This window comes from Camelus dromedarius, chromosome 8, assembly GCF_036321535.1.
Source record: "Camelus dromedarius isolate mCamDro1 chromosome 8, mCamDro1.pat, whole genome shotgun sequence".
Taxonomy (NCBI): domain Eukaryota; kingdom Metazoa; phylum Chordata; class Mammalia; order Artiodactyla; family Camelidae; genus Camelus; species Camelus dromedarius.
The window spans coordinates 33,868,998-33,896,390 of record NC_087443.1 but is presented as its reverse complement, the minus strand read 5'-3'; the positions used below and the strand labels follow the sequence as shown (position 1 = coordinate 33,896,390).

The 27,393-nt window shown below is 52.8% G+C and overlaps 1 protein-coding gene across 6 annotated transcripts in view; it reads left to right on the top strand.

Annotated features, from left to right (window-relative positions):
- The window catches only part of FAM241B (family with sequence similarity 241 member B), a 230,744-nt gene extending 204,678 nt beyond the window's left edge, over window positions 1–26,066 (top strand). For 5 of the 6 annotated variants that reach the window (XR_010381934.1, XR_010381932.1, XR_010381931.1 and 2 more), the window contains one exon: window positions 25,845–26,066. Coding sequence is in view for 1 of the 6 variants with exons in the window: in XM_064488105.1 (XP_064344175.1) it covers window positions 7,797–8,090; window positions 25,845–25,940 (390 nt within the window). In the remaining 5 variants the exon portion in view is untranslated. Of the gene's footprint in view, window positions 1–7,246; window positions 8,091–25,844 lie in introns of those variants that run through there. The other variant, XM_064488105.1, reaches the window with a different exon arrangement.
- The last annotated feature ends 1,327 nt before the right edge of the window (window positions 26,067–27,393 follow it).

Below are 27,393 nucleotides of genomic sequence, written 5' to 3'. Positions count from 1 at the left end.
GCGCCCTTCCACCACCCCCCATGCTGAGGCCCAGATTCCAAACCCTGTTTCCATGGGCTGACAGCTTGGAGGGGCTGCATCTCACTCTCACTCCTCAACTGATTGTTCTTCCTCCAAAAAGCTGCAAATAGGGCCCTAATGGATGCATTTGCTTGAGCTTTCTGATGTCTGGCTGTAGCGTGACCATCACCATCAACTCTCTTGGATTTTGTATTTTATTAAAAGTCCTGCACACATGATCTCATTTGAGTCTCTCGGCGCTCCTCTGAGTAGGAATTAATATTCTCTTGCCCCAGGCAGGAGGCTGAGATCCAGAGAGGTGAGGACACTTACTGAAAGGCACACAGTTTGCAGATAGAGAGGTCAGGGCTCAGAGTTTCTGGATTTCAAATATGGTGCTTTGTTTCAGCTCAGCCTGAGTCAGCAAAATGGCTTCACCCCAAGCACTAATCTCCAAAGATTGATAATATCTTCCTGCTTTGAGAAGCCTAAGCAGAGGGTGTGTGTGTGTGTGTGTGTGTGTGTGTGTGTGTATTAGGAGTAGTGTTCTGTAGTTGATTAGTGATGTCTGCCAATGATGTGGGAATGGGAGTGTTGGCATGATCAGAACATGCCACCTGAGAAGACAGGAAAGGAAGGGACAGATGGTTGGGACTGTTGGGGATCAGGTGGTCACATGATGCATCCCTGGTAAGGATGTACCACAAAAATTTGGGACTTCTACTCTATTATTCCAGTCCTCTCCTCTCTCTGGATCCTGCTATGCTCAGGGGCTCTGCTCAGTACTCACCTCTTCCAGGAAGCCCTCCTGCAACTTCACCCAACTCCAAGTCTCCTCTGCCTTTCTATTCTTCTCCAAGTCCCAAGTCACTACTCATCTGCCTATTTGTTGGGCCCTCAGCCCATGCTGCCTGGCACTGCTGTTCTCTTTCCTGCACATGTAGTTTCCTACAAAGGCCCCATGGAACTGCACCCTCTGTGAGCACCTGACTCTGGGTTTTGTTCCCATCAGGAGCTCAATAATAGGTGTGGACTAACTGATGGATCAATGACCTACACCATCCCCCCTCTCAGATGCAGGAACACGGTCTTGGGAGGAGGTGTGAACTCTCGTTTGGCCTTTGTTGTATGTCCCCAGTCTCTGTAGCTGTCATCATGGTCATAAGGGGCTTGTGTTGAGGACAGACACAGCACTCAACATATGCCATCACATCCAATCCTCAAAATGACCCTAGGAAATAGGAATTGTTCATTCCATAGTTCAGATTTTAAAAGCAGGTGCAGAGAGTCTACACAGTTTGTCCAAGATTACACAGCTAGTAAACAGTGGAGCCAGCACCCGAAGCCACTCAGAACAGCCTCCAAGTAGCAGAAAATAGGACCCAGAGCTGTCTATGCCTGACCCTGAAATGAGGCCACATAGGAGATTTCTCCTGAATTATTCTTGAACCACCTGAGACCACAGGGATGTGGGCCATCTGGAGCCTCCAGCTGTTCCTGCAAGAGGTCATCAGGAGAAAGCTGGTCTGGGAAAGGCCTGGGCAGTAGGATGGACATGGCCTTTGCTAACCACAGTATTCCCCAAATCCTACTTAGGGTAAGTGATCCTGTGGACGGGTCCGCTAGTGCACCCTCTCAGGCATTCTTCTCAGGCTGGAGTAGATATCTGTGGATTACACCTGGAACCAGGTCCATGGGTAGTTCCCTCCCACAGGAATCTGGGCTTGGCCCTGTGACTTGTTCTGGCCAATGGGACATTAGCAAGTGTCACACAAGCAGAGGCATCATAAGCACTTGCCAATGGGGCTTGGCCTCTTGGAATCTCCCTTTGAAAGCCAGCCACCATGCTAGAAAGATGCCCAGGATAGACTGTGGGATGATGAGAGGCCACCTTGAATGTTCCATCCCCAGCCATGCTCCCAGTGGAGCTTCCACAATGCAGCCTGCTGTGTGACCTCATTCATGCTACTTGGAAGAAAAGAACCACTCCACTGAGCCCTGTCAGCTCAGAATTGTGAGAAGTAATAAATCACTCCATTTAAGGAACTAAGATTTAGAGCCATCTGCTGTGCTGCTATAGATGCCTAGAATACTGTCCTTGGTCACTGCCACTACCAGTCCTAAATGTGGTGGCAGTCCTGACCAATCAGAAGCATGCATGTGTTCTGATATACACATCTCGGCCAAAGCAGATTGTACACATACAGGTCAGTAAACACCCATAGTGGGCACAAGTATGGGTGCACACCCACATCCATGCACACACTAGGGGTGGCTTGGAGATAGCCCACTTGTTCTGCAGGGCAGTCCGGATCACCCACAGCATCCACACTCCCCTGCCTGTACCTGCTTTGGTACCTGTACCAGAGCACGAGAGCAGATAAAGGCAATTACACGCAGTGAGACCCTAGGTTGAGGCGGCTTGTGTGTGTGTGGAGGGGGGTCACACCCACATACACGTGCACACAATCGCTCATTGCCTAAAGCCGTTAAGTATCCAAACCTGCTGAACAGGGTCCCCCAGCATTTTCATCAGCGTAGCCTACGCACTTGGCTCTGCTCTCTACTTCATGAGAGAGTTTGTTTTGGCCCCAGTTAACAAGGCTCCCAGGGCCTCCTGGGCAGGCTGGCCCTCCCCCGCACATCTGCAGCCCCTGCCCCTCGACCCTCCGTCCCCAGCTCTACAGAGTCACAGCCAGTGAGCTGATTGGCGTGGCTGTGTGGGAAGGAAGTCAGGACTCAGGAAAAGGCATTTCCAAATGTCTGATCTGCGGCTCCAAGCAGGAGCCTCGGGCTGGCCCCCAAACCCCCAAACCACTCTCCCCAGAGACAATGCTTGCTACTGTCCTCTAACCTGGGGCAAACTAATTTAATCCCAGAGCCTGCGCGAGAGCAAGATTGAGAGCTTGAGCCCGAGAGCATGCCTGCCTTGCTCATCTGGGTTCTCCTCCGAGCCTGGCCTCAGCTCAGACTCTGGAATCCCCATCTGGTGCCTAACCCTAACACCCAGTACAGGGGCAGAGCCCCTTCAATGGCTCCCCTTTGCCCTCAGGACAAAATCCAAACCCTTTATCCTGCTCAGCCCCTGCCCACCTCTTCAGCAGAATCCTCCATCCTCTCTCTTTGCACTCTATGTTTCAGCCACGGTTTAACCACTCAGTTTCCCTGAAGCACCACGCTTTCTCCCCTCCAGGCTTTTGCACAGGCAGGTCCCTCTTTTTGGTGTGCCCTCCCTACACCCCTTTATCTGGCTAACTCTGCATATCCTTCAGGTCTCATCCCCGAGCCTAGTAGGAGCTCCTCTTCTCTGCTCCCCAAACACACTCTCTGCCCTGCACTGCAGCACTCCTCCCAGTTGGCCTCCACCACTAGTCTGCCTTGTTCACCACTGTGTCCCCCACACCAGTGCAGGGCCTGGCACTGGAAAGTGCTCCATAAATATTTGCTGAATGGATGAATTTTCGAGTTAGGAAGGCCCTTATACATCCCAGTTCCCCCTTCCCCTTCCTTGCCCATCAGTCTCTAAATCTTATGTGAGAGGGAGTGGGTGCACAGGTTAATACAACTGAGAGAGAGCCAGAACTAGAATCCACCCATCCATCCATTCATTCACTCACTCATCCATTCTAACCACCATTTCTTGGGCATCTACACTGTGCTGAATGCTGAGCACACAGAGATGGATACAGTTATCCTGCTCTCTAGAAACTCACAGCCTACGGGAGAGAACAGACTCGGGTCATGGTTAGGACATGGTTTAGGCTACGCAAGGCAGACCAGAATACAGTGGCCTAAATGAGGTAATGTGAGAGTCTAGACTTGCCTGGAGCTCAACTCCACAAAGTCACCAGGGACGCAGGCCCCTCCTATCTTGTTGCTCAGGAGTCAGAAGCAGAGCTGAGAAGCAGGACTCTGAGGCCAGTGATCATAAAGCCTCGGAGGTAATAAGGAACAGGGAGTCTGCAGTGCATGGGGGAGATTCCAGTAGGTCCCCAGGCCAGGCCTCCATGGGTGAGGTTTCCTGACTGTGGCTGCTATGTGGGAGGGTTGGACCTGTTTAGAAGCCTGCATGGGGCAGGCAGTGGGAGCAGATAAATCCAAAATGAAGAGCAGATCTGAAAGAAACTAAGAGGGTAGAATCTATAGAACTTGATCCCAGTTGGATGGAGAAGGCAAAGGTGAGGGAGAAGGTGCACATCCAGCCTGAGCCTCAGGGTGATGCCAATGCCACACACCAAGGGAATGAAAGCCAGGCAGCCAGGGGGAGCTGAGTGTGAGGTGAGGCGATGGGCAGGAGCTTCAAATACAGGTGCCAGGGAGCAGCTGGAGACATGGTGAGAAGTGCCAGGAGACATGGGCTGTGGGTTTGCCTGGGAAGGTCATTATCAGAGACAGAAACAGACTCAGGAGAGACAAGTTCCCCCACTGTCCCAGTGACCTCCTACCTTGGACATACATCCCAATTTCTCTGGAAGCTTCTATAAACAGGATGGGAACTTGGGCTTCCCTGTCCCCCTACTTCCACCACAAAGAGATTCTGACTCAGTAAGATGGAGTGAGGCCCTCTCTGTGACTCTGTGTTCTTTTACTTGCAAGAGAAGTAACCCAACTCAGACTGGCTTGAGCAAGAATGATTCTTGTACTGGAAGACAACAGGCAGGCATGAGCTTCAGCACAGTTTGGTCCAAGAGTTTAATGTCTTCAGGACTCAGTCTGTCTCCACCTCTGCTTGCCTCTTGTGTTGGTTTCATCCTTAGGCGGGATCCTTAAGAACAGGGGCAAGATGCTCCCAGCAGCAGCTGATAATCTTTGAGAGAACCCTTTGCAAGGAAATCACTGTCCCTTCCCAATCATCCCAGTCTGATTCACATTAGCCTGAACTAAGCCACAAGCCTATCTCGGGCCCAATCGCTGTAGCCAGGGAAGATGCAGATGCTGATTGGTTAGATTAGTTCACCTACCTTAGAGTCAGGTATGGGGTCAACCCCATCAGACCCATAGGACTGGACTTGGAGACACCGGCAGGATTTCAAGGTACAGAGAACAGGTAAATGAAGGATGGACTTCCTGGCAGAGGGTCCAGCATGAGCAAACGTGTGGAAGCAGAAAAACACAGAAAATACTTTAGGAATAGAACAGCTTGTGTGCATAGGGACATTTTTTTCTTAGCTTTCCTTTCTGGCACCCAGAATGTGTTTTTATCTAGGAGTGTAATCATGACCACAGATTAAAGTCAAACTCTTTGGGTTAGCACTGAAAGTCTATCTTCTTGCTACAAACAAGAAATCTTATTTCCTAGAGATGTTAATTAACTCCAACATTGACCGAACATTGATCTAACACTGACAAAGAATACCTGGGTTTCTCTGATCTCAGGGTCCCCCCGGGCTCCCTGGGGTTCAGACATGTCATTTCTGTTGCAGAGGTCAGGCTAGTACTGCTGCACCCTCCCCCTTCAGCTCCCAATCACAGAGTATTCTCCAGCCCCAAACCTTTTGGCTTTCACTGCCTTAGCATTCCTGAAGGCCCCTAAAGTCTTGAAAGGGAAAAGATCAGCTTGTGGAACAAGGAAGGAATGTAACTACCCTCCTAGTTCAGTTCCTCTCTTCCCACTACCCTTACAGGGGTGTGGCGGGTGGGGGCGGGGAGGGGGAGTCAAGTCAAAAGTCCCTGGATGCCCTGGCTTGTACCTCTCAGTGCAGAAATTCTCTGGCGCCCCCTGGTGGCCTTCAACACGACTGTGTTCTCTCGGGGATTACTCTACAGTTCAACTGAGACATCCATCATAGCGTAAGGCAACAGGCACACTTACCCAATGTCCCACATCAAGGAAATGCTAGAGCTGGAACTGACCGAGAGCTCCTGGCCACCAGTCCTTTCCACAGGATCACTTTCTATCTCTGTAGTCCTCCACAGTGACTAATTGACGGGGCAGGCGATGTTATAACATTTATTATTTAGGATCTAAGTACTACGTTACTCTATTAAATACGCCACACTTTTAGATGTGCCGTGATACTGTGTTATATATTAAGCCTGATCAGGTCAGTATATAAAATCTGAAGTTGACAACCCTGTTATTATAAAATGGAATCACAGAAACTCTCCTGTTGCCACTACCACTGTTTCACATTTCAAAGGCCAGGCTTTTATCACCCCCTCCCCAACCCCCGCTGTTCCTGGGAAGTAGACTTTCTCCATAAACTCAGTCCCACCACCTCATTCTCAGGAATGTCAAGAGGTGCAAGGAGATAAAGTCTCTTGGGATACAAATGTTACTTAAAGTGGGAGAGATGATAAGAAAAGAGAGGGAACTACAAAATGCTCTTCAGGCAGCTTTCTCTACCAAAGCCTAGGAAATGACATCACGAGGGAGCAGAATTAGTCTTAAGGAGTACGAGTGTGTCAGAGAATTGCTCACCTTTAGCGGCTGCCATGGTTGAGGCAGGCTGGTCTGACAGCGGAGGGCTGGAATGGGTGTCAGATTGATGGCAAGCAAGGAGAGGGGTCAGGACTGGCAAGCGGCAGGACTCACTGGCCTCTCGGATACCCTGGAATAAACCTTCTGCTCAGTTTTTAATGACAGGTACGCCTATACCTTATGTCTTGATCCTGAAACAGAGAAAAGGGCATCAGTTCTGCTGTCCCCCTGGAGGGCTGACTTTTCAACCCCAAGTAAAGATGTGGTTGGTGGAATGAGCCCCACCAAAGGCACTGGGGCAGCTGCAGGACTCAGGGGGTACAGAGCCCAAGTGGCGCTGCTTTGGGGAGGAAGAGAAGGGATGAGACATGACAGGGGGTGCGCCATGGCAGCCAAAGGGACTCAGATGGTCCTGCTCAGGAGGTGGAGATCCAACTGGATGCCGGACAGTAACTCAGCCAGGCTCCTTGGAGGTTCCCAAAGGCTGGCTCTGCCAACTTGTCAGAAAGCAGAGTGATGACTGGGCCCATGAGGAAGGCTAAGAGGGCCCTCCATGTGAATTCGGAGAAAGGGAGAGAAGTGAAGCCCCCAGCTCCAGCTCCACTCCACACCCCCTTCCTGCCTATAAATAACCCCAAGTGTCACTTCAAAGGGGACAGGGAGCGCGGGAGAGGGTCTCCTGGGCCCGAGGATTGGGGGCAGTGGGCCCTGAACACCACGCCCCCCATCCCGGGCCAGTTTGCATAAATAAACAAATCCAAGCCATCGGCCCCGCAGGAGGTGGAGAAGGAGAGGGGAGGAGGAGAAGGGAGGGGGGCGGGAGAGATTAGTTTGGGAAGTAGCACGGATTGCTCATCCGATCCGTGCAGCCGCAGCTAGTGTGTCAAGTTACAGAGGCGCCGGAATCGGCCCCAGCGCTCCTCGGCGGCCGCCACGACCCACCTCTACCCATGGGGCCCTCCATGTACGCCCCGTCGCCCCAGGACTGAAACTAGCTCGCCCGGTAGACGGGAGACACCAAGAAGGACAGACAGCGCAGAACCAACTCCGGGACTCTGCAGATACTTGAAGGGAAAGACGGGGCGGAAAGGAGCGCCGGCCAGAATCCTCTAACTTCCCTGAACCTGGAACGTTCTTCGAAGTAACTGTTTTTCTCACCTGGGTGTACCCCGGTTATTTCTGGTTGTGATTTTTCGGCTTTGCCCCTCCAGCTGCTTTTTTTTCCATCCTCATTCCTGGGAGCAAAGGAAAGGGACATTTTCCAGCGACACAAGCCCTTTCCCCCTGCTCCGCAGCTTGGATCACGCCTTTGAGCAGCGGCTCTCGCCTTTATTTATTCTATTTATTTATTTATTGGTTCTCAAGACGCGAAGGGATGGTAGCGGAGCGCGCCCGCAAAGCGACAGCCGCCGGTGCCCGCGGACCTGGGGAGCTGGGCGCGCCCGGGACAGTGGCGCTGGCGGTGGCGCCGGCGGAGCGCTGCGCGCGGCTGCCGAGCCCGGGGTCGTGCGGGCTGCTGGCGCTGGCCCTTTGCTCGCTGGCGCTTAGCCTGCTCGCCCACTTTCGGACCGCCGAGCTGCAGGCCCGGGTGCTGCGCCTGGAAGCGGAGCGTGGGGAGCAGCAAATGGAGACGGCTATTTTGGGACGAGTCAACCAACTGCTGGATGAGGTCTGTGCTCTTTGTTGCTGCTTTTTATGCCTCCCCGCGGCGCCCCCTCGCGCAACCTCCAAACTTTGTACCAGCCACTGCCCGTGGGCTCCTGCTCTCCCCGCCGCGCGGTGCGCCGCGGCCTCGCACCAGTTGTCTGCGGGAGGAGTCGGGGCTGGGACAGACGCTGCCCTGCCAGGGACCATGAGGACCCAGGCGGCCTCGCGGTTTCCCTCGGCTCCCGTCTCCAGCAGGCGCCCCCCGCGTTCCGCGCGGAGGGCGCCCTGGGCGCAGGGCAGGTGGAGGAAGGCGAGGCGCGGAGGCGCGCAAAAGCGGCCAACCTTCACTTCTCTCTCCTGGCACCCCGCCAGGGTGGTGTGAGAGCAGCCCAGCGCCCACGCGGCGGGACTTGAGCCCGGTGGCCCTGGCCAAGGCTTGCTGGGCCCCCACGGCCCTCCCTGTCCATCCCTTGAGGATCAGTGTTGCCTGACTTTTATTGCCATGTTCTGTTGGGAAGAGAGTGAGGGAGTGAGTCATCCAAGGGACTGCGGTGGACAGGGGGGCAGTCCTTGCAGGGGTAGGGTCCTGGTCCCTACGCACTGCCCCAGACGTCTAGGGCTTAGGTGTTGGTAGTTCTGGTTCTGCTGTCCTTGGGCATGAATAAGTCCTTACCTTTTTGTTCCTAAGCTGGGTTTCTTGTCCCTCGTTCCCTGGAACGGTCCCCAATATTTTGTGTCTGTGTGTTTTTCTGGGAGAAGGATGTTGAGCTTTCTCCCATTTCCCAGATGTCCTTTAGCCCAAATGTATTAAAAGCCACTAGTGTCTCTTAGCCACGGCAATCTTGGGAGTACATGAAAAGATCCATTGTCCATAGGAAGTAGGGACATACAGTCTCATTAGTGCCACCAGGGTAAAGCCTGGGCAGAGAGACCATGAGGCCTGGTGAATTCTGAGACTCTGGACAGTCCAGGGGATCCAAGGCCTAGATGAGGGGGTGGACCCACAGGTAAAGGCCACAGCCATCTCATGCTGGCCATGGAAGATTTCCTAGGGAAAGAACTCCTACTTAGTAGGAGGTGGTACGGAACAGTGAAGAGCAGGAGGTGGAGCCCAGCAGGCCTGGCTTGTATCCCCACTCTGCTGCTTAGAAGCTGTGCAACCTGGGGCAAATGCCCTAACCCCTCGGAGCTCACAGAATGGTGGTGATGATGGCAAACATTTGAGCCCAGCTCTAACTGTAGTGGGTGCTGTGGCCATCCTGGCATGATGCACCAATTCCCCACAGCCAGGCTCCCTTCAGGTGTCTCTACCAGGCAAAGGCTGGTACTTGCCAAAGTAGCTCTCCAGGGTGATCACAGAGAGGGAGGTCATAGGGCCAGATGGAGCGTAGAGGGTTGTCACAGGGCAAGTTTACTGATGCCAGTGGTGCACCCTTGACAGCTGCGCTCAGCTCATTCCCATGCCCTACTGGGCCCCAGGAAAGCCAGAAGGCTCTGTCAGGCCACCCACAGTCCCCTGGGAGTCAGGGGGAAGCCTATGGGCTCAGCAGTGCCAGCAGGCGGCCTTTGCCGGCTGGTTGAGAGTGCACCTGGGACTGGTTGGGTGGTGGGGAGGGCGTCAGGACAGTGAGCACTGCCCCAGGTATCTCCCAGGCCTGGGCTGCTGAGGGACAACATCCGACCCCGGTCACTTTACTCAGCTCTTCTCTCCATCCTCTCCTCTTCCTGGCCCCTCCTGCTGGCTGGGGCACACCCCAGCCCTTTCCCAGATCCTGGCTTCCTCTGCTTAAGACTCAGCCAGACCAATTCTCATGCTCTCAGGAACTTCGGGCTGACAATGTTATCTGTCATGCTCATTCCTCCTCTCCAAACTCCTGCTGACTTCTAGAGCCCCATGTTATAGATGGGGAAACTAGGGCCCGGAGAGGGACAGTAGGTTATCCAGAGTCACACGGTGAGATCCAGGACTAGAACCTAAGCTTCTGGACCTTGCTTCCTGTGCTCTCCCCACTCTGCCCTGCCACCTTCCGTTGTCCATTCTCATCCATTCATTCATTCAGCAAATGAACTTGAGAGCCAGCTTGGGGTCAGGCATTGTGGGGGACACACTTCTGCCCTCCTGAACTTAGAGGCAAATAGGACACAAAGAAGAAAATGCGCAGTGACTGTGTCATGTGAAAAACGCTGCAATAATGGAAGCAAGTGGAGGAGGTCTGGGGAATGGATTATCATGCAGCTACCTGGTGGCCGTGGCTTCCTGGGAAAGTGATTTTCAAGTGAAGACTTAAAGGGTGAACAGGAATTTTCCAGGCAAAAGGGGATGAATATGGGGCAAAGGGAACAGCTTCTGGAAGTTGGAAGCTGGAAGCCAGAGGAAGGGGTTGGCCTTGGGGAACTGAATGGGTGGAAGATAATACTGGAAAGAGACAGGTAACCTATGTTGAGACAGTTCGATCTTTGAAAGCGCAATGGGGAGCCATGGAAGGGTCTTGAGGAAGAGAGTCCTTAGAATGAGAGGAAGAGCAGGGCAGAGCAGGGAGGCCAAACAAGAGGCCCGAGGGGACTGTGACCAGGTCCAGGGCTAGTGGGGACAAAGAGGAATGACTGGAAATGGCAGCCACAGTGGTGGGACCTGAGGTCAGTAGCAGAGGCCCTGGGACCAGAGGGAGAGAGCTGTCCTGCGGGTGGAGGGGGTTGGTGGCCTTGTCTGTATGGAGATGACCCCAGGAGGCCTCCGCTGGATGGGGCCTGCAGTCCAGTAGCTCTCAAAGGGACACTGTAAGTGCTGCACTGTCCAGTATGGTAACCACTTCTCACATATAACTCGGTGTATTTAAATCAATTACAATTAAATAAAGTCTAAAATGTAGCTCTGCGGTCACACTAGCCACCTTTCAAATAAGTACCCAATAGATATCTTTAGCCAGTGGCCTACAGATAGGACAGCACAGACATAGAACACACATATCACGGCAGAAGGTTCTACGGGATGCCGCTGCACTGGGAGCAGGCAGCTTCGGGCCAGCATAGGTGTCTAGGAGCAACTGGAGGCCTTTCCCTGACCCTTTCCCTTCCTAGGTATGCTCTCCCAGGTCAGAGCAAAGGGCAAAGGTGAGGAAGGGGTGAGGGAGACAAGTGAGAACTGGGACCAGTGGAAACCCCCTGGGTGAGAAGGAAAGGCATGGCGGAGGGGGGCAGAGATGGTTTGTAACAGACTGGGTCTGTGAAATGGACGTGTAGAGGGTTCCTGCCCACAGGGGACACACAGGTGGCCCGTGAGCATAGGGGCCCAAGCCAAGATTCCAGCTGGGCTTTGCCAGCCACGTGGCCTTACCTCAGATTCCTCCTCTGTAAAGCCCAGGCCCTGCCTCCCTCTTGGGGTTGCTGTGGGGCTCTCAGAAGATAGCAAATGGAACAATGCACTTAAAGGTGCCACCACCACAGGCCACCAGAGTGCTTCTGGAGAGCTCCCGGGTCCCTGGGGCAGGCAGTCTGTCCTGAAACAGGTGAGCCTGGGCCACTCCCTGAAGGATGGCAGAAGGGCATTGGGCAAGGCAGTCCCCATGAGGTGTACAGCCTGCATGGTGGCCTGGAAGCAGGAGTCCAGGGGCACATGCACACCACCCATCCCAGTGGGGAAAGCAGTGAGCTGGGGGCAGAGACAGGAGGAAGAAGGAGCTGGAAGGGAAGGAGAGGAGCCTGGAGTGAAGTGAGCCAGGGGGAGATGTGAGCAGAAGGCCCAGGGGTGAGGGGCCAAGCCCCTGGGAGGGCAGGTCAGGGCCAGGAGAGGAGCATGGGGGCGGGAGCCAGCTCAGGGGAGCTGGGAGTGTGGCTTCCAGACCTCAGCCCCAACTCTCCCCCTCTCAGCGCCTCTCTCCTGTTCGGGACCCTTAATGAGCACTCCAGCTGCCTGTTACTTGGTTTGCTTGCTATAAAAAAAGAAACTGGAATGTCCCAAATGGTGGAAATCAGATGTCACCTAGGGCTGGGCAGATGGTATGTGGTGACAGAGAAGAGAGTGGAATTTAAACTCACCAAATCCATTCTGGAGGCCAAGGGAGAGCAAGGGGTGTCAGCAGCCACCTTCAGGGTGAGTGTTAGGGGATAGCACATCCCCAGCAATGAGAGTAACAGCAACTCTACCAGGAGTGGCTCATGTTTATGGGGTACGTACAGCAGCCGGTGCTACACGGAGTATCCCTTTCAATTGTCACAACTTCCCTAAGAGATTGATACTCTTGTTACCCCATTTTACAGATGAGAAGACTGATGTCAGTGTACCTCCATTCCACTATCTGTGATCCAATCCTTTGAGTGTTGAGGGCGTTTTCCACTCCCAGGAGTCCCCTGGGATAGGAAGTGGTTGAAACTTCCAAGCTAAATTGTTGGAGAATCTCAGGCAGACTTCCTCATCCCTAAAAATAATAATAATTATTGTAGTAGGACTGTTTCACATGCATGGGGTGTATACAGAAGCCCCTTATTGGAACCTTTCCAGGAACATTTGGAGGAAAGATCAAAGCAGTGGCTGAGAGGCTGGGGCTCTGGATGGGGTCCTCTAGGATTGAAATGCTGGGATGAGGACAGGAGCAGGCTCTTAAAAGGAACATATGTGTGTGGCAGGAGTGTGGGCCTGTGTAGAGTGTCCTATGTACATCACAGCTGCCTGGACCCCAGTTAATGGACAGACCTTAGATCCAGGTGCCCTCCGATGTGGCCAGCACTCCACTGAGTCAGTCCTACAACTACCCTTCTTTTCATGCCCTGAGGAAATGACTAGTCTTAGGGGGAGTTGATAGAGGGAAGATCCTCAGAGCCCTCAAGTCCAGTCCTCTCACTCTACTGATGAGAAAACAGGTCTGAACCTCATCGGACGAGATAAGGTAGAGCTGTACCACGTCCACAACTTTTATTAATGGCTAATTTATTGAGCATTTTACTTCTATTAATACATTTAATTGTGACAATCATCCTATGAAGTGGTTATGTTTTTACTATTCCCATCTTACAGAAGAGAACACAGAGGCCCAGAGAAGTTACATAACTTTCTCAAGGTCACACAGCTGTTACGTAGCACAGCCAGGCCTTGAACCGCAGCCACCTGGCCCCAGAGCTGGCATTCTGAGCCACATGGATAGACCATCTGTATAAAGAGCCATATTGCACTGAGTCAACTGAGGCCAGTCACATATTCTGGGTCTGGGGACCTGTTCGGTTCAGTTTGATTTGGCTCCCACAGAGGTGGCGTCTACCAAACTGCCTTGGCATCGAGCTCGCATTACCATCTTTGCTATAAGAATGGTGCTGAGGATGCTGTTTGTCACATCAGGCCTTGGTGATGTGGACCTTTAGGAAAGTCCCTGTCCAGCCTTGGCTTCCAGAGTGCTGGGGCTTCCAGAGGGATGGGTAGGTTCTTGTGTCTTGGACACTGAACTGTCTTCTCAGAAGCTTTGCCACAGATTTGGGGTTCACCCCATGGCAGAGCGGAGGCCTTCGGGCAGAAGGTTTTGCATAAGCCCAGGTCTCAGCTCTATTTTATGTTGCTTTTCTTTTCCTCTCTTATGTCGTGCTGCCTTACAGTATAATATGTGTTTGTCCGTCTGCCTCTGCAGCTGCCTGAATGCCCCCTTTTGGAGCACAATAGGGATAAAAGTTCTGTAGTAACTAAACTTTTTAAAGTGACCCTCCCCTCTTCTCAGCATATCTGCACACCCTCAGAGGCCTGCCCCTGGGCTGGTGATGGGCTGGCTGCCTAGGGTCACCCGGGAACTTTAAAACACACCAAGGCTGACTGACCTCCTTCCTAACACCCTGATGTGAATCCCTGTGGATAGGGTCTAGCAGTGGGTTGTTTAACAAGCTCCACAGCTGACAGTCCCTGAGACAGAGACAGAGAGACAGACAGAGACAGAGCGAGATAGAGTGGGTCTGTGCCCCTGAGCCCAGAGCGTCCTACGCCGTTTACTCCAAACCTCTCACCTGAGTCCAGAGCAGTGCTTGAGGGGCTGATGGTGGCAGTAATGAGGGTCACGTGAGATGTCAATGAAAGTCCTCCCATGCACTGCACGGTTTGAAAGTATGGAAGGTTTAAAGAAGGGTAAGCAGTGGGATTTATATTCTTTTGGGGGAGGGGTTGTTTTTCATTTTGGTTTTCGTCTTGTTTTTTCAAAAAATAAAATCAACTGAGGGTTTGCTATCCAGAAGAAAGGAGTTTCAGGAGAAGCTTTAAGAATCCTTCTCCCACCTCTTTGGGTTGGTTTCTGCCCCTCCCAGAAGCAGGTTTATGGAGTCCTCAGTATGAAAGGCAGTCAGCAGGCTCCTCCAGGGAAACTGAGGCCTTAGGCTGAGGCAGGTGGGGGTCCCCACTCTGCTGGGTGTCATCAGCGGTGGGCCGGTCGGCCCCAGCAGCAGCTGCGCTCGGACACTCCACCCTCCCATCCGCTTGCCTCCTGCCCTGGGTGGGGTCCTCCTGGCAAAAAACTCTCTGTGGCTGAAAGGGTGGGGATGGCAGTGGGGCTCCTCTGCGCCTTCAAAGGGTGAGACAAGCCAAGGGCAGAACTGCCTGCCTGAGAGGCTGGGCGCAGCCTTTCTGGGGGACACTGGGCCCCTGTATCCCCTCCTGGAGGCTATTGTGGGTTTTCCCGAAACCCTGCATGGCTAGAGAGTCCACACGGGCTGGGCCTCTTCGGCCCCCTCCCCTCTCCTCTCACCCGTCTACAGCCTCCCTGGCCTCTGTGATGCCCACAGTGCAGTCGTGGTCTTTCCTTGGCTCAGACATGCCTGCCATGGGCATCTTGCCCTGTCCCCCCCACCAGGTGGCTCATTCCTGCCTGTTCTTCAGGGGGACAGGGGAGGGCTTGCTGCCCCCAGAGGACATATCTTCCCCCAAAAGGCTGTCCCTAGGCCTGGGACTCTGCCATCCAAGAGAATTTACACCTGAAGTCGCCTGTTATATTGCAGATGTCCGGTGAAGGTGCCTCTTAAGCCATTACTTTGAGGTTTTCTGCATTGGGTCATGCTCTGACAAGGTGGCCTGTAGGGCAGGACAGGAAGGGTGACCTCTGGGGACAGGGATGCAGAAAGGGATCTTGTAAGAGGGGCATTAGCTGGGGCTCTTCCAGGAACAGCCTCAGTGCCTTTCCTGTGAGCTGGCGCTGAGGTTTTCTGGGGCTAGGGGGAAGCTCAGTGCCATGGGAGGTCAGAGGGTGGTCTTGCCACCTTTAGCCTCACTTCACTCCATAGAGTCAGACTGCTGGAGGCAGGGGAGTTATGTGCTATACCAGGCATCCCCCGTAACATCCTCAGTAAGAGGGAGCTTACGCATCCTCAGTAAGAGGGAGCTCGCTACCTTATGCAGCTGACTGCTCCATGATTGGACAGCTCTGGCTGTAATGTCATGTGTGTTCTTCATCTCGAAAGAGCTCCAGACCCATCTCTACACATACCATTCCACCCCTCCAGCCTGTCTTGGAAGCACCTCAAATTCAATGTCTCCAAGCTGAGCTGGAAGTCCGGCCTGCCTGGCACCCCTCCATCTGTGAACGCACTGGCATCCAGCTGTACTGACTCCAGGTCCTACTAACTGCACCTTCTCAGCCTCCCACAGACTTGTCTTCTTCACTGTATCACAGCCTGCTCTTCCCCACCCAAGCTACCCTCAGCACTCCTAGGCCACGGCAGGAACCTCCTAAGTCATCTGCTTAAGTTCATTCTGCCCTGTCCCCTTCACCCACATGGCAGCCGGGGTAATCTTTCAAAAGAATACGATCTATTTACACATCTAAATACAATCTCTAAATGCAATCACCACATGTCCCTGATTGCAACCCTTCAGTGACTTTCTATTGCTTCTTATTCTGGTCCATGAGGTCTGTAGGCTATGGCCCTTGCCACCCTCTCTAGCTTCATGGTTCTTCTTCCTTCACTTTTGGAGTCCAGCCATCTGGCTGTACAGGGTCTTGGCTCAGAGCACAGATTCTAGAGGCCAGACTGCTAGGTTTAAGTCCAGCTCTTCTAATTACTGGCTGTGTGACATTGGGCAAATTGTTTAAGCTCTCTGTGCTTTGGGTTGTATCTCTTTAAAATGGGATTGATGATAAAAAGAGCATCTCCTTCTTTTGAATGTTGTTTCTAGGATTAAAGAAAGTTAAAACAAGTGCTTTGAGCAGTGCCTGGAACCCCAGTAATAGGTATTGCAATCTTCTGGAAAGAGCCACCCCCACCCCGACATAGGCGTATGGTAGTGGGACAAGGCTCAGAGCCAGGTTCAAATCCTGCCACTGCCCTTCTTGGCTGTGTGCAAGTTAATACACTTCCCTCTGTCTCATTTTCCTTGTTCAGAAATGGGTTGCAAAAGTGCTGAATGAATTAATATATGTAAGATTCCTGCCTGGTTCACAAGAAGCACATTATTATGTCAGGTCTTAGCCATTTCCCCCTGTACCTGAGCCCCTCTCTGGTCAGTTACTGCTCATCCTCAGATGTCAGCCTGGCTGTCACTTCCCCATGATGAACAGGCCTAGTCCAAGCCCCGGGACTGGCTCTCAGCACCTCGCCCCTCCCAGCCAGTGCTCTGATGACTTGCTTCACGTTGGTGTGTGTGGTTTGTAGACTCTCACATGCCCCTTGCTAGAGAGTAAGCTCCATGAGGACAGCCTCCCTGTCTGCCCCACTCACACATGTCCCCAGCACTTTGCATGGTTCTGCAACATAGATGCTCGATACTCATTTTTGGAAGGGAAGAAAGGTGAGAGAGGCTCTGATTTCCATCCCAACATTCTTAGCCCCAGCCCCTCCCCCACTCCATTGTGGGGGACCCCTGCTTCATCTGGCACTAGGTCCAGAGATGACCTCAGACCCCTTGAAACTGGAGGTCCATCGGCCGCATGCTGACCTGGCTCCACATCCACGTAGTTTCAGGGCCCAGCTCCTGTCTCCCCTTGAGGCAGCAGCAGAGCCTTAGTTTAGCTGGAAGAACTTCCACAAATGAAGGCTGGAAAGTTCACAGGGGCCTGTACCTCCTTCCCCAGTTTTTCTGATCTGCAGAGCCTGGAGCAATCTCTCTCTGTGGTTCTGGTGAAACAGGGAGGCGGTGGCAGCTCATGGCATCTGGACGATCCTCCAGCCCCTGTTTCATGACCCAGGGAGTCTGTGATCAGGCGCCAAGTCCATTGCACAGAGGGAGTGGGGGAGGGAGAGAGAAGACAATTCCTTAGGCTTCCCCCCCATGGCACCCCCTCCTGTCCTCCAGCACACAAGCTCCCAGAGCAGACAGGGCTAGTCTAGTTTTGGTGGGTGTGGGTTGAGTGTCTCCATTTCCTCCGCTTTGATTTCACCCTGCTGAGCTGCCTGCGCTCCGGGGCACGCAGCCGCATCTGGGCCTTTCCCCTTAACAAACCCTGTCTGTGGGGCCATCCCTCTCCTGTGGTCCCTGGGATCCAGCCCACAGAGCCAGCAGGGTGCAGCCCAGGTCCTGCCTCTGTGCCTTTGCTCCTCCCTGGAATGCCCTTCCCCACCCCCATCTCCATCTATCCAAATTCTGCTCAAGCCTAGGCCAAAGCCCACCTGGTACCACAAGGACAGGTTCTAGGGGAACAGATCTAAAAGTAAGTAATTTGGTTCAAGTGTGGCTCAGAGACACCAGACCAGACCCTGCCCTCAAAGGGCCAGTCTTCAACAGGACAACAGCCCAGTAGCAGCAATGGCCCAGGGTAACGAGAGGGCTCCACAGATGATTGAGCCCCCACTCTGTGTCAAGCATTGTAATTAGACGCTGGCACAGGGGCCAGGGCTTTGCCCAGTGTGGTCATTTCAGTGGGCAACTCCTTTCAACTTCTGGTTCTTGAGGTCAAAAGGCAGGGCTGCAGTTGGGACCCTCACTCACCCTCCCCCGTGTGGGAAGAGGGGAGCTGAGTTTCCCAGGAGGGGGAGGGGCAGGAGCACACGTGGGCAGCAGTGCATGAGGCCAGGCCAGCCTCACTGTGGCATGTGGGAGGAGGCAGGCCTGGCACCAGCTCAAGAGAAAAGTGGCCTTCATCTGGCCGCTAAGAAAAACAAGCTGGTATAGCAGGTGCTCACCCTTCTTCACATCTGGACACCTCTTTTTGTTTTCTGATCTCATCTCATTTTATCCCTCCAGCTGTCCTGTATGGTCCAGCAGATAACTGATATTATTCCCACTTCACGGATGATGAAATCAAGGCCCAAAGGGGTTACATTCTTAATAAACAGTGAGAATGCTGGGACTAGACCCCAAGGTCCTGGCACTCCCAAAGGTAGCTCAAGCCCATGTCAACACTGCCAAGCTCTGCGTGTAGTAGATGCTTTATTGGGGCTTGAGCCCAAATACAGTCCCACCACAGCCTCCAAGGCGGGTGGGTTCTAATAGGAGACATACGCTGATATCAAAAATTAATTATTAAATGCTGCAGCACTTGGCACAGTGCCTCGTATATACTGCTTAATATGTGTAGCAATTATTATTAACTCTTGTTTAATAATTCCACCTGGTGAGTGCTTCATGGTTTCTGAAGCACTTTCTAAGACAGCACGTAATAAGTTAGCAGGTGGGTAATATCTCCATTTTGCAGATTTTCCCAGAGTGGAGATGCCAGGCTCAAGGTCGTGGCTGTGGAGTACAGCACTCACCTGGCCTCTGCTCTGGGCTCCCTCACACCACAACTTGGACCCACCCACATATAACAGAAGCCCAGGTTGGGCCTGAGCCCTTTAAGAGCCCTGAGTGGGGCTGAGCACAGGGAGGGAGTGGCCCCTGAGCCCCAGGCCAGACCTGAGCCACATTCTCTGGTGGGGAGTTAGTGGCAGCTTGGCATTTTCCCTTTGATACTGATACAGGCATTTTAATAGCTGCAATGATCCAGAGGGTGATGTTTCAGCTCTGGCCATGCGGGGCATTCCATGAGGCCCTGGCTGCCAGGAGGGGTGAAGCAGGAAGACTTCTCTGGCCAGGATGGCTGGGGTCCACCCCAGGACCTGAGAAAGGTTTACACCTGCCTGAGCCCCAGCCTGGGCATATCAAACCAGGGGTCTCAAAGTCAGATCCCTAAGAGGGCAGTGGCCTAAGCGAGTGAGACTAGCCAGGGGGAGGAAACTGTGGTGAACAGGACAGCACATGCCCACCTAAAAGGCGCAGGCATCATGGAGCACCACCCAATCATTACTGCAGCTCAGGGTTGCCGGATCCTCCTGTTTCCAAGAGAGACCAGAAATCTAGGCCTATGTGAAATTTCCTAAGCAACCAATATTTATTGAGTACCTACATGTGCCAGTCACGCTCTAGGCACTGAGGATGTAGCAGTGAACGAAACAGATCAAAATATCTAGGTCTTTGTCGAACTTGCTTTCTAGTGGTGGGGGGAGAAAATAAGCCAGATAAATAAGGCAAGAACAGCAAAAAATGTGAAGGAGAAAATAAAACAAGGAGGAGGGATAGCAAGTATATTGCAGAAGGGCCCGGGGGACAAGGAGGGCCTCACTGAGAGTGAGCCAGGTAGTAGCTAGGCAAAGAATATCCCAGGCACAGAGGCCAGTGAGTGCAAAGGCCCTGAGGTAGGAGGAAGCCTGGCTTGTGCAGGAGCAGTAAGGAGGCCTGTGTTGTCACCCTGGCTGCTGTTTTGAGAATGGTCTGGGGCAAGGGCAGAGGCAGGGGAATCCATCAGAAGGTTATTGCAGTAATTGGACCAGAGACAATGAGGCTTGGACCAGGTGGCAGTGGTGGAGGCAGTGAGAAGGGGTCAGATCCTGGATGCATCTGGGAGGTAGAGAACAGGAGTTGCTGACTGAGTAGGTGAGGAGTAAGAGAGAAAGAGCCATCACTGATGATCTCAAAGTTCTGAGCAACTGGCAAGATGGAGTGGCCATTACCTGTGATGAGAAAGACAGTGGGTGGGCTACGCCTGGGAGAGTGGAGGCAGAATACAAGAAGCTCAGTTTTGGAATGTCTATCAGTGGAGATGTCAAATAGGCATCTGGATATATGTATGTCCGGAGTTTGGGGCGGGGGTCCAGGTTGGAGGTGCAAAGAGAGGGGCATTGTAACATATAGGTTTCCCCTGCTATCCAAAAGTAGAGGGATCCTATTAAAGCTTTCGTAAAGCAAAATAGCGTGAAGCGAAGAAGCAATTACCTTCTTGCTACCTGAAGCACTAAATAAATGGAGATAAAGTACAGATGCTCACAGACACAGTTCAAAGCTCTGGGGCTTCATGTTGAGATACTGAGTGTGATTCCCAGGGCAGGAGCTTGGCAGTGCCACTCTCTGCTCAGGGTATGTGCTGTCTCTCACTGCAAAACAAAAGCTGAACACTATTTGTTGATTTTCCTCTTTTATTAGTAAAATGAAAAATCCTCTCCAGATTTCTTTTGGCTAGCAAAAACAGGTTCTGGTGTAGGTCTTTTGTAAAAGTGAAGTGGGTAAAGCAAATTTTCAAAAATGGGGGATACCTTATAGATGGTGTTGAAGACCTAAGGCGTGAGAACCCCAAGGAACCAGCACAGAGAAAAGAAGCAGAACTGGGCCCTGCAGCCCTTCAACGTTCCACTGCCAGTGTGGAGAGCCAGAGCTGCTTGGGTGGAGGGAGTGTAAGAGCCTGATGGGAGTGGTCCAGGGGAGAGCAGGGGAGACACCCTCCATCTGGGAGTTTTTCCAGGAAGAGAGCTAAATGGGGTCCAGGGAGGATTTTGCTTCTCTTTTTTATGATGGGAGGAACAACAGCATGTTTGCATCAGAGTGGGCAGACAGCTGAACCCCGCTGGAAGACTGTTACTTTCTAAGTACATTTTTATGGGAACACAGCCATGCTGGTTTTGCTTTCGCGTTGTCTGAGGCTGCTTTTCACCTACGACAGTAGAGATGAGTGGTTATGACAGAGATCGTATGGCTCACACAGCCTGAAATATTTACTAGCTGGGCCTTTACAAAAAACGTTTGCCAATCCCAGTGTAAGTGATCTGGTCTGGAGGAGGAAATGGATGATACAGGCGGGAGAGGGGACTTGCCTGAGTGATGTCCTGGAGCAGGTGGGCAGAGGAAGACCTGGCATGCTGTGCGAGACTAGAGGAGGGAGAGGGTGCGGGCGGGTGTGCCTGGAGGGTGGGAGCCCCTGGAAGACCTCTTATGCTGCTTCTGTTTTCTCAAGGTCATCAGGTGACAGTGTGGTTGAAGTTGGGAGAGAGGTGTGAGAACTACTAGGACAGTGAGATGGAGGGACTGGGGAAACGGAACATGCTTGCTGGGCTTCATCTGAGATGATGCTCATGAATTAAGTGAGGCCACTCAGCAAGGCTGTGCACTTTCCCCAGCTTCCTTCGCTGCTTTGTTGGTGGTGTTGGGGCAGTGGAAACATTGCATCCACCAGGTTTGTGGCTTGGCCAAGAGAATGCGCTGAAGATAAAAGGCATCAAGGCAGCCGAGGGTGGAGCCAGGGGAGTGATTATAATGACTGGGCACAGAATTTAAGCTGGACAAGGAGGGAGGTGAAACATGGTGTGCCAGAGACAGTAAAATGGACTGAAGGTCCGCGGCTGGAAGGATCCCTGGGATTGAGAATGAGAAGGAGTGAGCTGCGGGCGAGGGTCAGTGGGTGGGGTTGAAGCCCGGACTCTGGAAGGTCTGTGGTGATGTTGGGATTTAATGCTTTTCAAAAATAACCATTGAGTGGGCCAGGAAACCACACCCTGAAGTTAGCCAGTTTCCCACCTCTGTGTCCCTGGTAGCTTGGCCCTCTCAGATGTCTCCTGCCCCTCCTGTTGAAGGCTTCTGATTCCCAGGTCCGCCTTCCTCATCCAGGCCTCTCCCCTGAGCCCCAGAGCCACATGCCCACCTGGACCCTTCCACTAACTCAGCTTGTCCCCAACCAAACTTGTCACCTTCCACCTCCCTCGATGGGGGCATCTCAACTGCCCTGGGCAGAGCCCAGCCCTACCCCCACACCAAATCCGTCCGTGCCCATCCCTTCTTCCTCCTGTGTATCCCTTCCCCTTGTCCACTGCTCCCTGTTTTGCTGCCGTGCGGCAGCCCAGGCCACCAGCGTCTCTCTGTTGGATGGATGACGGCAACAGTCTCCAGAGAGGAATGTCAGCCACCAACCTTCTCACTGTCCTGGTCTATTGTCAACATGCTGCTGGAGGGCCCTTATGCCGGCCACATTTGACCACGTGCCTCCTCTGCTTCAAACCCTTGGTTGGCTTCTTCGGGCTGGACCCTTCCCTGGGCACATGGGCTCCCATCACCCACTCAGCTCTCAAAGTCTGCAGTCACCCGGACACTTCTCCGTGCTTCTCCCACATGAGGCTCAAGCCCCTTTGCAGATGGGGACTGTGTCTTGTCCTCCATTTTGCATGGTCTCACAACCAGTAGGGCTCCATATACATTGGAGGGATTGAACAGAAGTATTGAACTTGAGGTGAAGGACTTGGAATTGTAGCCCTCCGCGCCTTACCTGTCAAGGCAATTCCCTTTCCCTCTCTGTCTCAGTCTCCTTGATTATACAGTGGGGCTGATTTGTGGCCTGACTATTGCCAAGGGTGAAGGTGAGGGTCAGGTGAAGTCTCAGGAAATGTGAAAGTCACTGCCAGTTCTGCCTTAGGTCAGGTTCCCAGAGAAACAGGCTCTGAAATGGAGGTGTGTGGGCAAGAGGCTTACTGGGATCAACGTTAGAGAGGGTGAGGGAAACAGGGGTGGGCAGAGGGTTGAGCTGTGATGCAGTCATGACAGAGGCCTCAGCTGGTCCCCCGGGGCTCTGCCACTGGGATGGCCATCAGAGCCGTCCTAAATCGAGGCACAGGGACCAGGACGGTATCCATAAGTAATTGGATATGGGTTGCCTGAGGAATGGGCGTGACCCCAGTCAAGGCAATTTTTTCAGCTGAGAGTGGTCCCTGGAGAGGGGCTAGACCATCAGCAGCCAACACACCCGGCAGCTAAGGATAAGTGGCCTGATCCTGAGCAGGAGACTCAAGTGGCTCACCCCACATCTGTACCAGCTCTGGAGTTTTAGGGCTGTCGGTAAGCCATGGAAATGTCAGGAATCTGTGTCCTGCTAAATTCAAAGTCTCTGCCAGTGCCCTGAAGACCTGCCCTCCTGCCCCGTTCCTATCCCTCCTTCCTCACCTGAGTCACTCCCACTGCACTGCCCCCTTCCCTCTTCCTCAAACATTCCATGCACAGTCCTGTCCCAGAGCCTTCACTTCTGCTGTTCCTTCTGCCTGGAACACACTTCCTCCAGATCTTTACACAACTCATGTCCTTACTTCCACCAGCTCTGTGCTCATATGTCTTCTGCACAGGGAGACCTTCCTTGGCCCCTGGGTTTAAAATACCACCTTCCATCACTCTGTCCCCTTATCCTGCTTTACTTCTCTCTATAGCACTTGTAATTGCCTGAATTGTATATTCATTTGTTTCTGGTTGTCTGTCTCTTCCAGTGGAAGGGGAGCCCAGGAGGGCAGGACCCCTGTCCACTTTGTGCTGCGTTCTCCAGCTCCAGGGTAGAACCCGTGCTTCACATCTTGCTGTTATTGAATGAGTGACAACCCTAGTGGTTGAACCCTGTAGCCATAATGCTGCACATTCAGCTGGCTTTGGCTTGTCAGCATTGACTGGCTCTGTCATTTAGCAGACTTGTGTCACATGCCTACCGTGTGCCACGCACAGCCACAAATAAGCGCCTTGAAGAGCCCATAGGTTGTCTGTGGGAAGGGATGTGGAAGTAGGTATGTACGGTGCCTTCCTGGAAAGTTGTACCAGTGAGCTAGGCTCAGAGCTGGACATCACAGTGCCTTCCACCAGACCTTGTCCTGGGACATCATTTGTTTGCCCAGTGGCCTCTGTGTCCACCTCAATATTCATCCACTTAGAATTTGTGTGCCAGCTTCCCTTACTGAGTGAGGGGCTCCCCTTTGAGACATTCCTCCCATCCTCCTTCTGTATGTTTTGACCTCCAGCCCCTACTTCTGCCCTCCCTACACACACTATCTGCCCCTTCCCCCAACACACACACACATACAAACACACACACACACACACAAACACACACACACACACACACACACACACACACTCATACACTCATACTATCGCTGAGCTCTATCTCCCAGGGAAATTTGTACACACTTTTCTCCAGCAAGATGGAGTAGACTTTGCATCAAAAGGTCTGAGTTCTCATCCTAGATCCACCACAGACTGGCTGTGTGACCTTGGGCAAGTCACTTAGCCTCTCTGAGCCTCACTTTCCTTAAGCAAAAAATGAAATCACTATTAAACCTACCTTAGGGTTTGATTATGAAATACAGATGTGATTCCCTGTGTGAAAGTACCCAGCTCAGTACACGGGGTCGGGGACAGGGTGGGGAAGCTCAGCAGACACATTAGTTTGATATGAATCCTCAGGAAGCTTTCCTGACCTTCTCTCTCCACTGCCAAACTAGCAGTGACACCAAATCCTATGACACCTCCTATGAGACTTTGTTTATGTCTCTCATGGCTCACCTTGAGTGACAGAGCTACATAGGAGTGAGGAGGCAATTGCTGGGGAAATGCTTATGGGAAGCCAGCTGGCATCCTCACTGGTCAGTATGTCAGGGTGGTGACCACAGTACCCAGGACAGAGTCGATCACAGCCAGCCATAGGACAGGGCCCATGGGGCCAGGTCTTCCAGGTTTTTAAAAGAAGTTAGAAATGCAGACTTTCATGGGAAATCAGCCTCTTCAAAATACTGGCAACAAATTCAACAAAAAACAAAATCACTGTGGAAACCAAATAAAATACATCTAAGGGCCAATTTAGCTCTGGGGCTACCAGCTTTTAACTGCAACACTGGCTTCAGAGAGAGGGGTCCAAATCCCAGCCTCCTCCCCTGCTGACCTTGGCCAGGTTAGTCCCCTCTCCATGTCCAGGTCCTTCACGTATGAAATGAGTGTAATAACAGCTAACATTTAGTGACGCCTCCTGGGTGTCAGGCACCTTTCTTTCTATGCACCAACCTCTTTGATCATCTCAGTAACCCAGTGAGGTTGGAACTGTTATCAGCTCAGGGTCCCAGAACAATACAGGAGCCCAGGCAGTCTGGCTCCAGAGGCCAGGCTGTTACCTCTGTGTGTATGTGCCACACCCGCCCCCTGGGGTGGTGGTGAGGACAGAGGCGCTCAGCACCCTGCCCTTTCCAGGTGCTGGTGCTTACAGGTGTGTCCTTGTCTGTCCATCTCCACCGAAATGGCAGCTTCTTGAGGGCAGGTGACTCAGTCTGCTTCATGCTACTTCTCTGAGGCCTTCCAGATTGGCTCCAGAATTTGCAAGCTGGTGAAAAAGAGGTTTGATGGAGGGGCAGAGGGCCTGCCTGTGCTTGGCTCTGTGAGGGACACAGAAGAACAGAAGTCACTGTCCCCACCCCAAGATCCATCAGGAGCTCAGACCTAGACAGGAAACAATTAGCAGAGAGCTGAGAAAAGCAGGTTGTGCCGTGAGTGTCTGAGTGTCATGAGTGTCGGGCGCAGGAAGGCCACAACTGCTTTATAGGGTCCTGTGCTTGGGGTTAATTTCTTTCAGAGCTCTGTGAAGACATCAGACCCCGAGGTTACCAAGATGGGACCTCTCCATCTGCTTCTCATTACCCAGCCACCCGGTGGCCAGGCTTTGATGCAGGATCAGTCCTCCTGCCAGCGTCTAAGCCGCCCCTTCTCCCCGCCCGCCCCACGCCGCTTTCCAGGGCTTGGCATTTACAACTCCCACTGACTCCTCGTCTCTGTCTCCTTGTGCAGAAATGGAAGCTCCACTCTCGGAGGCGCCGGGAGGCCCCAAAGATGTCTCCAGGATGTCACTGCCCACCAGGTAAGGACACCCCTGTGAAGGGGTGACTAGGACAGGGGACACACACCAGAGGCCCTCTCAGTGGCCCTGCCACACCCTGTTCAGAGCGATGCTTTTTATTTGGAAGATGGATGTTTACCTCCCATGGACCCAGTGATTGGCCCACCCATCCCCCAGCCATCATATATTCACTCAAACATTCATTCATTCATCAGCTCTTCTATGGGCCTGACATTGTGCAAACTGAAATCAGATAAGATAATGGGTGTGAAAAACTGTCAGATGTTACACAGAGTTGAGAAGAGGAGCCCCCAGGGGCAGGGACTTGGCTCATGTATTTCACCGCTGTGCCTCCAGCCCCTAGCACAGAGTAGATGTTCAAAAGGGCTTGTTACCCGAATGAATGAATTACCCTGCAATTGTAAAACCTTTGCCCGCCCCAGCTAGGTGGCTCAGGGGCTATGTGTTGACTGTCTGGTATCTAGGCTGCACATACACACACACACACACTCACACTCACACTTGTGTACAAGCTTAAGGCTGCAGGGCGATGTGGTGTGATCAAGCTAGCCAGTCTAATCTGGACTCTGAGGCTGCTTTTGCCTTTTCTGACCCCATACAGGCAGATCCCTTCCAAAGACACGATTCCAGTGCTCTTTGCTCTATGTTGTGCGGCCTGCTCCTCACCGGGTCTGCTCCTCTGGTCGCAGCTGTGTCTTGAGTCCCTGCTCTGTGCTTGGCCCCACGCTGGGCATCAGATTCAACCACATCATCCACAGTTAGTAATGTGAATAAGTCACGGTCCTGAAGGACTTTTCCAGGTTGCCGATCATTGTTATTAAGCTACAGAAATGACAGATGAGCAAGTTTCCATGTTTGCATGAGTAATGGGCTGCACCCCTTTGGGGGTGAGGGAGGAAGCTCCAAACAAGGGTCGTGAGAGACAAGGGGACACATTCAAGGAACCACAGAGGGTTTGCCCTGCTCTGGGCCTCTGCCAGCTTGGAGTGGGGGCCCTGGGTCCCCACTTAGCAGGACCCTCCCTAGGTTCTCTGGCAGGCCCTCCACTGGACACAGGGGCCTCACTCAGGGTCCCCAAGCCAGGGAGGAGAGGCCGATAGATGCTGAGTGTGTGGGAAATGGAGGGACCACATTCACTGGAGGCTGAGTCACAGTGGGGAGTCACAGTTCAGGTGCTGCCCTGGAAGCTGGTGAGACCGTGATGGGAGTCAGCTGGCCTTGGTCAGAAGAGGGTCGTCTAGGTTAATTAAAAGGGTGTCCAGAAGCCCTGGGAAGCTCCCTCCCTCAGGGCCCAGGAGATTGAGCCCTGGGATCTGGGATAGCTTTTGGGAAAAGAATGCCAAGATTAATGAGATGAGATGAAGGCGAGGGTGGGGTGACCGGGCCTGGGCAGAGCGACTGTGTGCACCCGGGTTTCTGGGGCCTCCCATGTTCCAAATCATTGTGTCTGTTGTCCTCATAACTCTTGGTCAGTTGTAA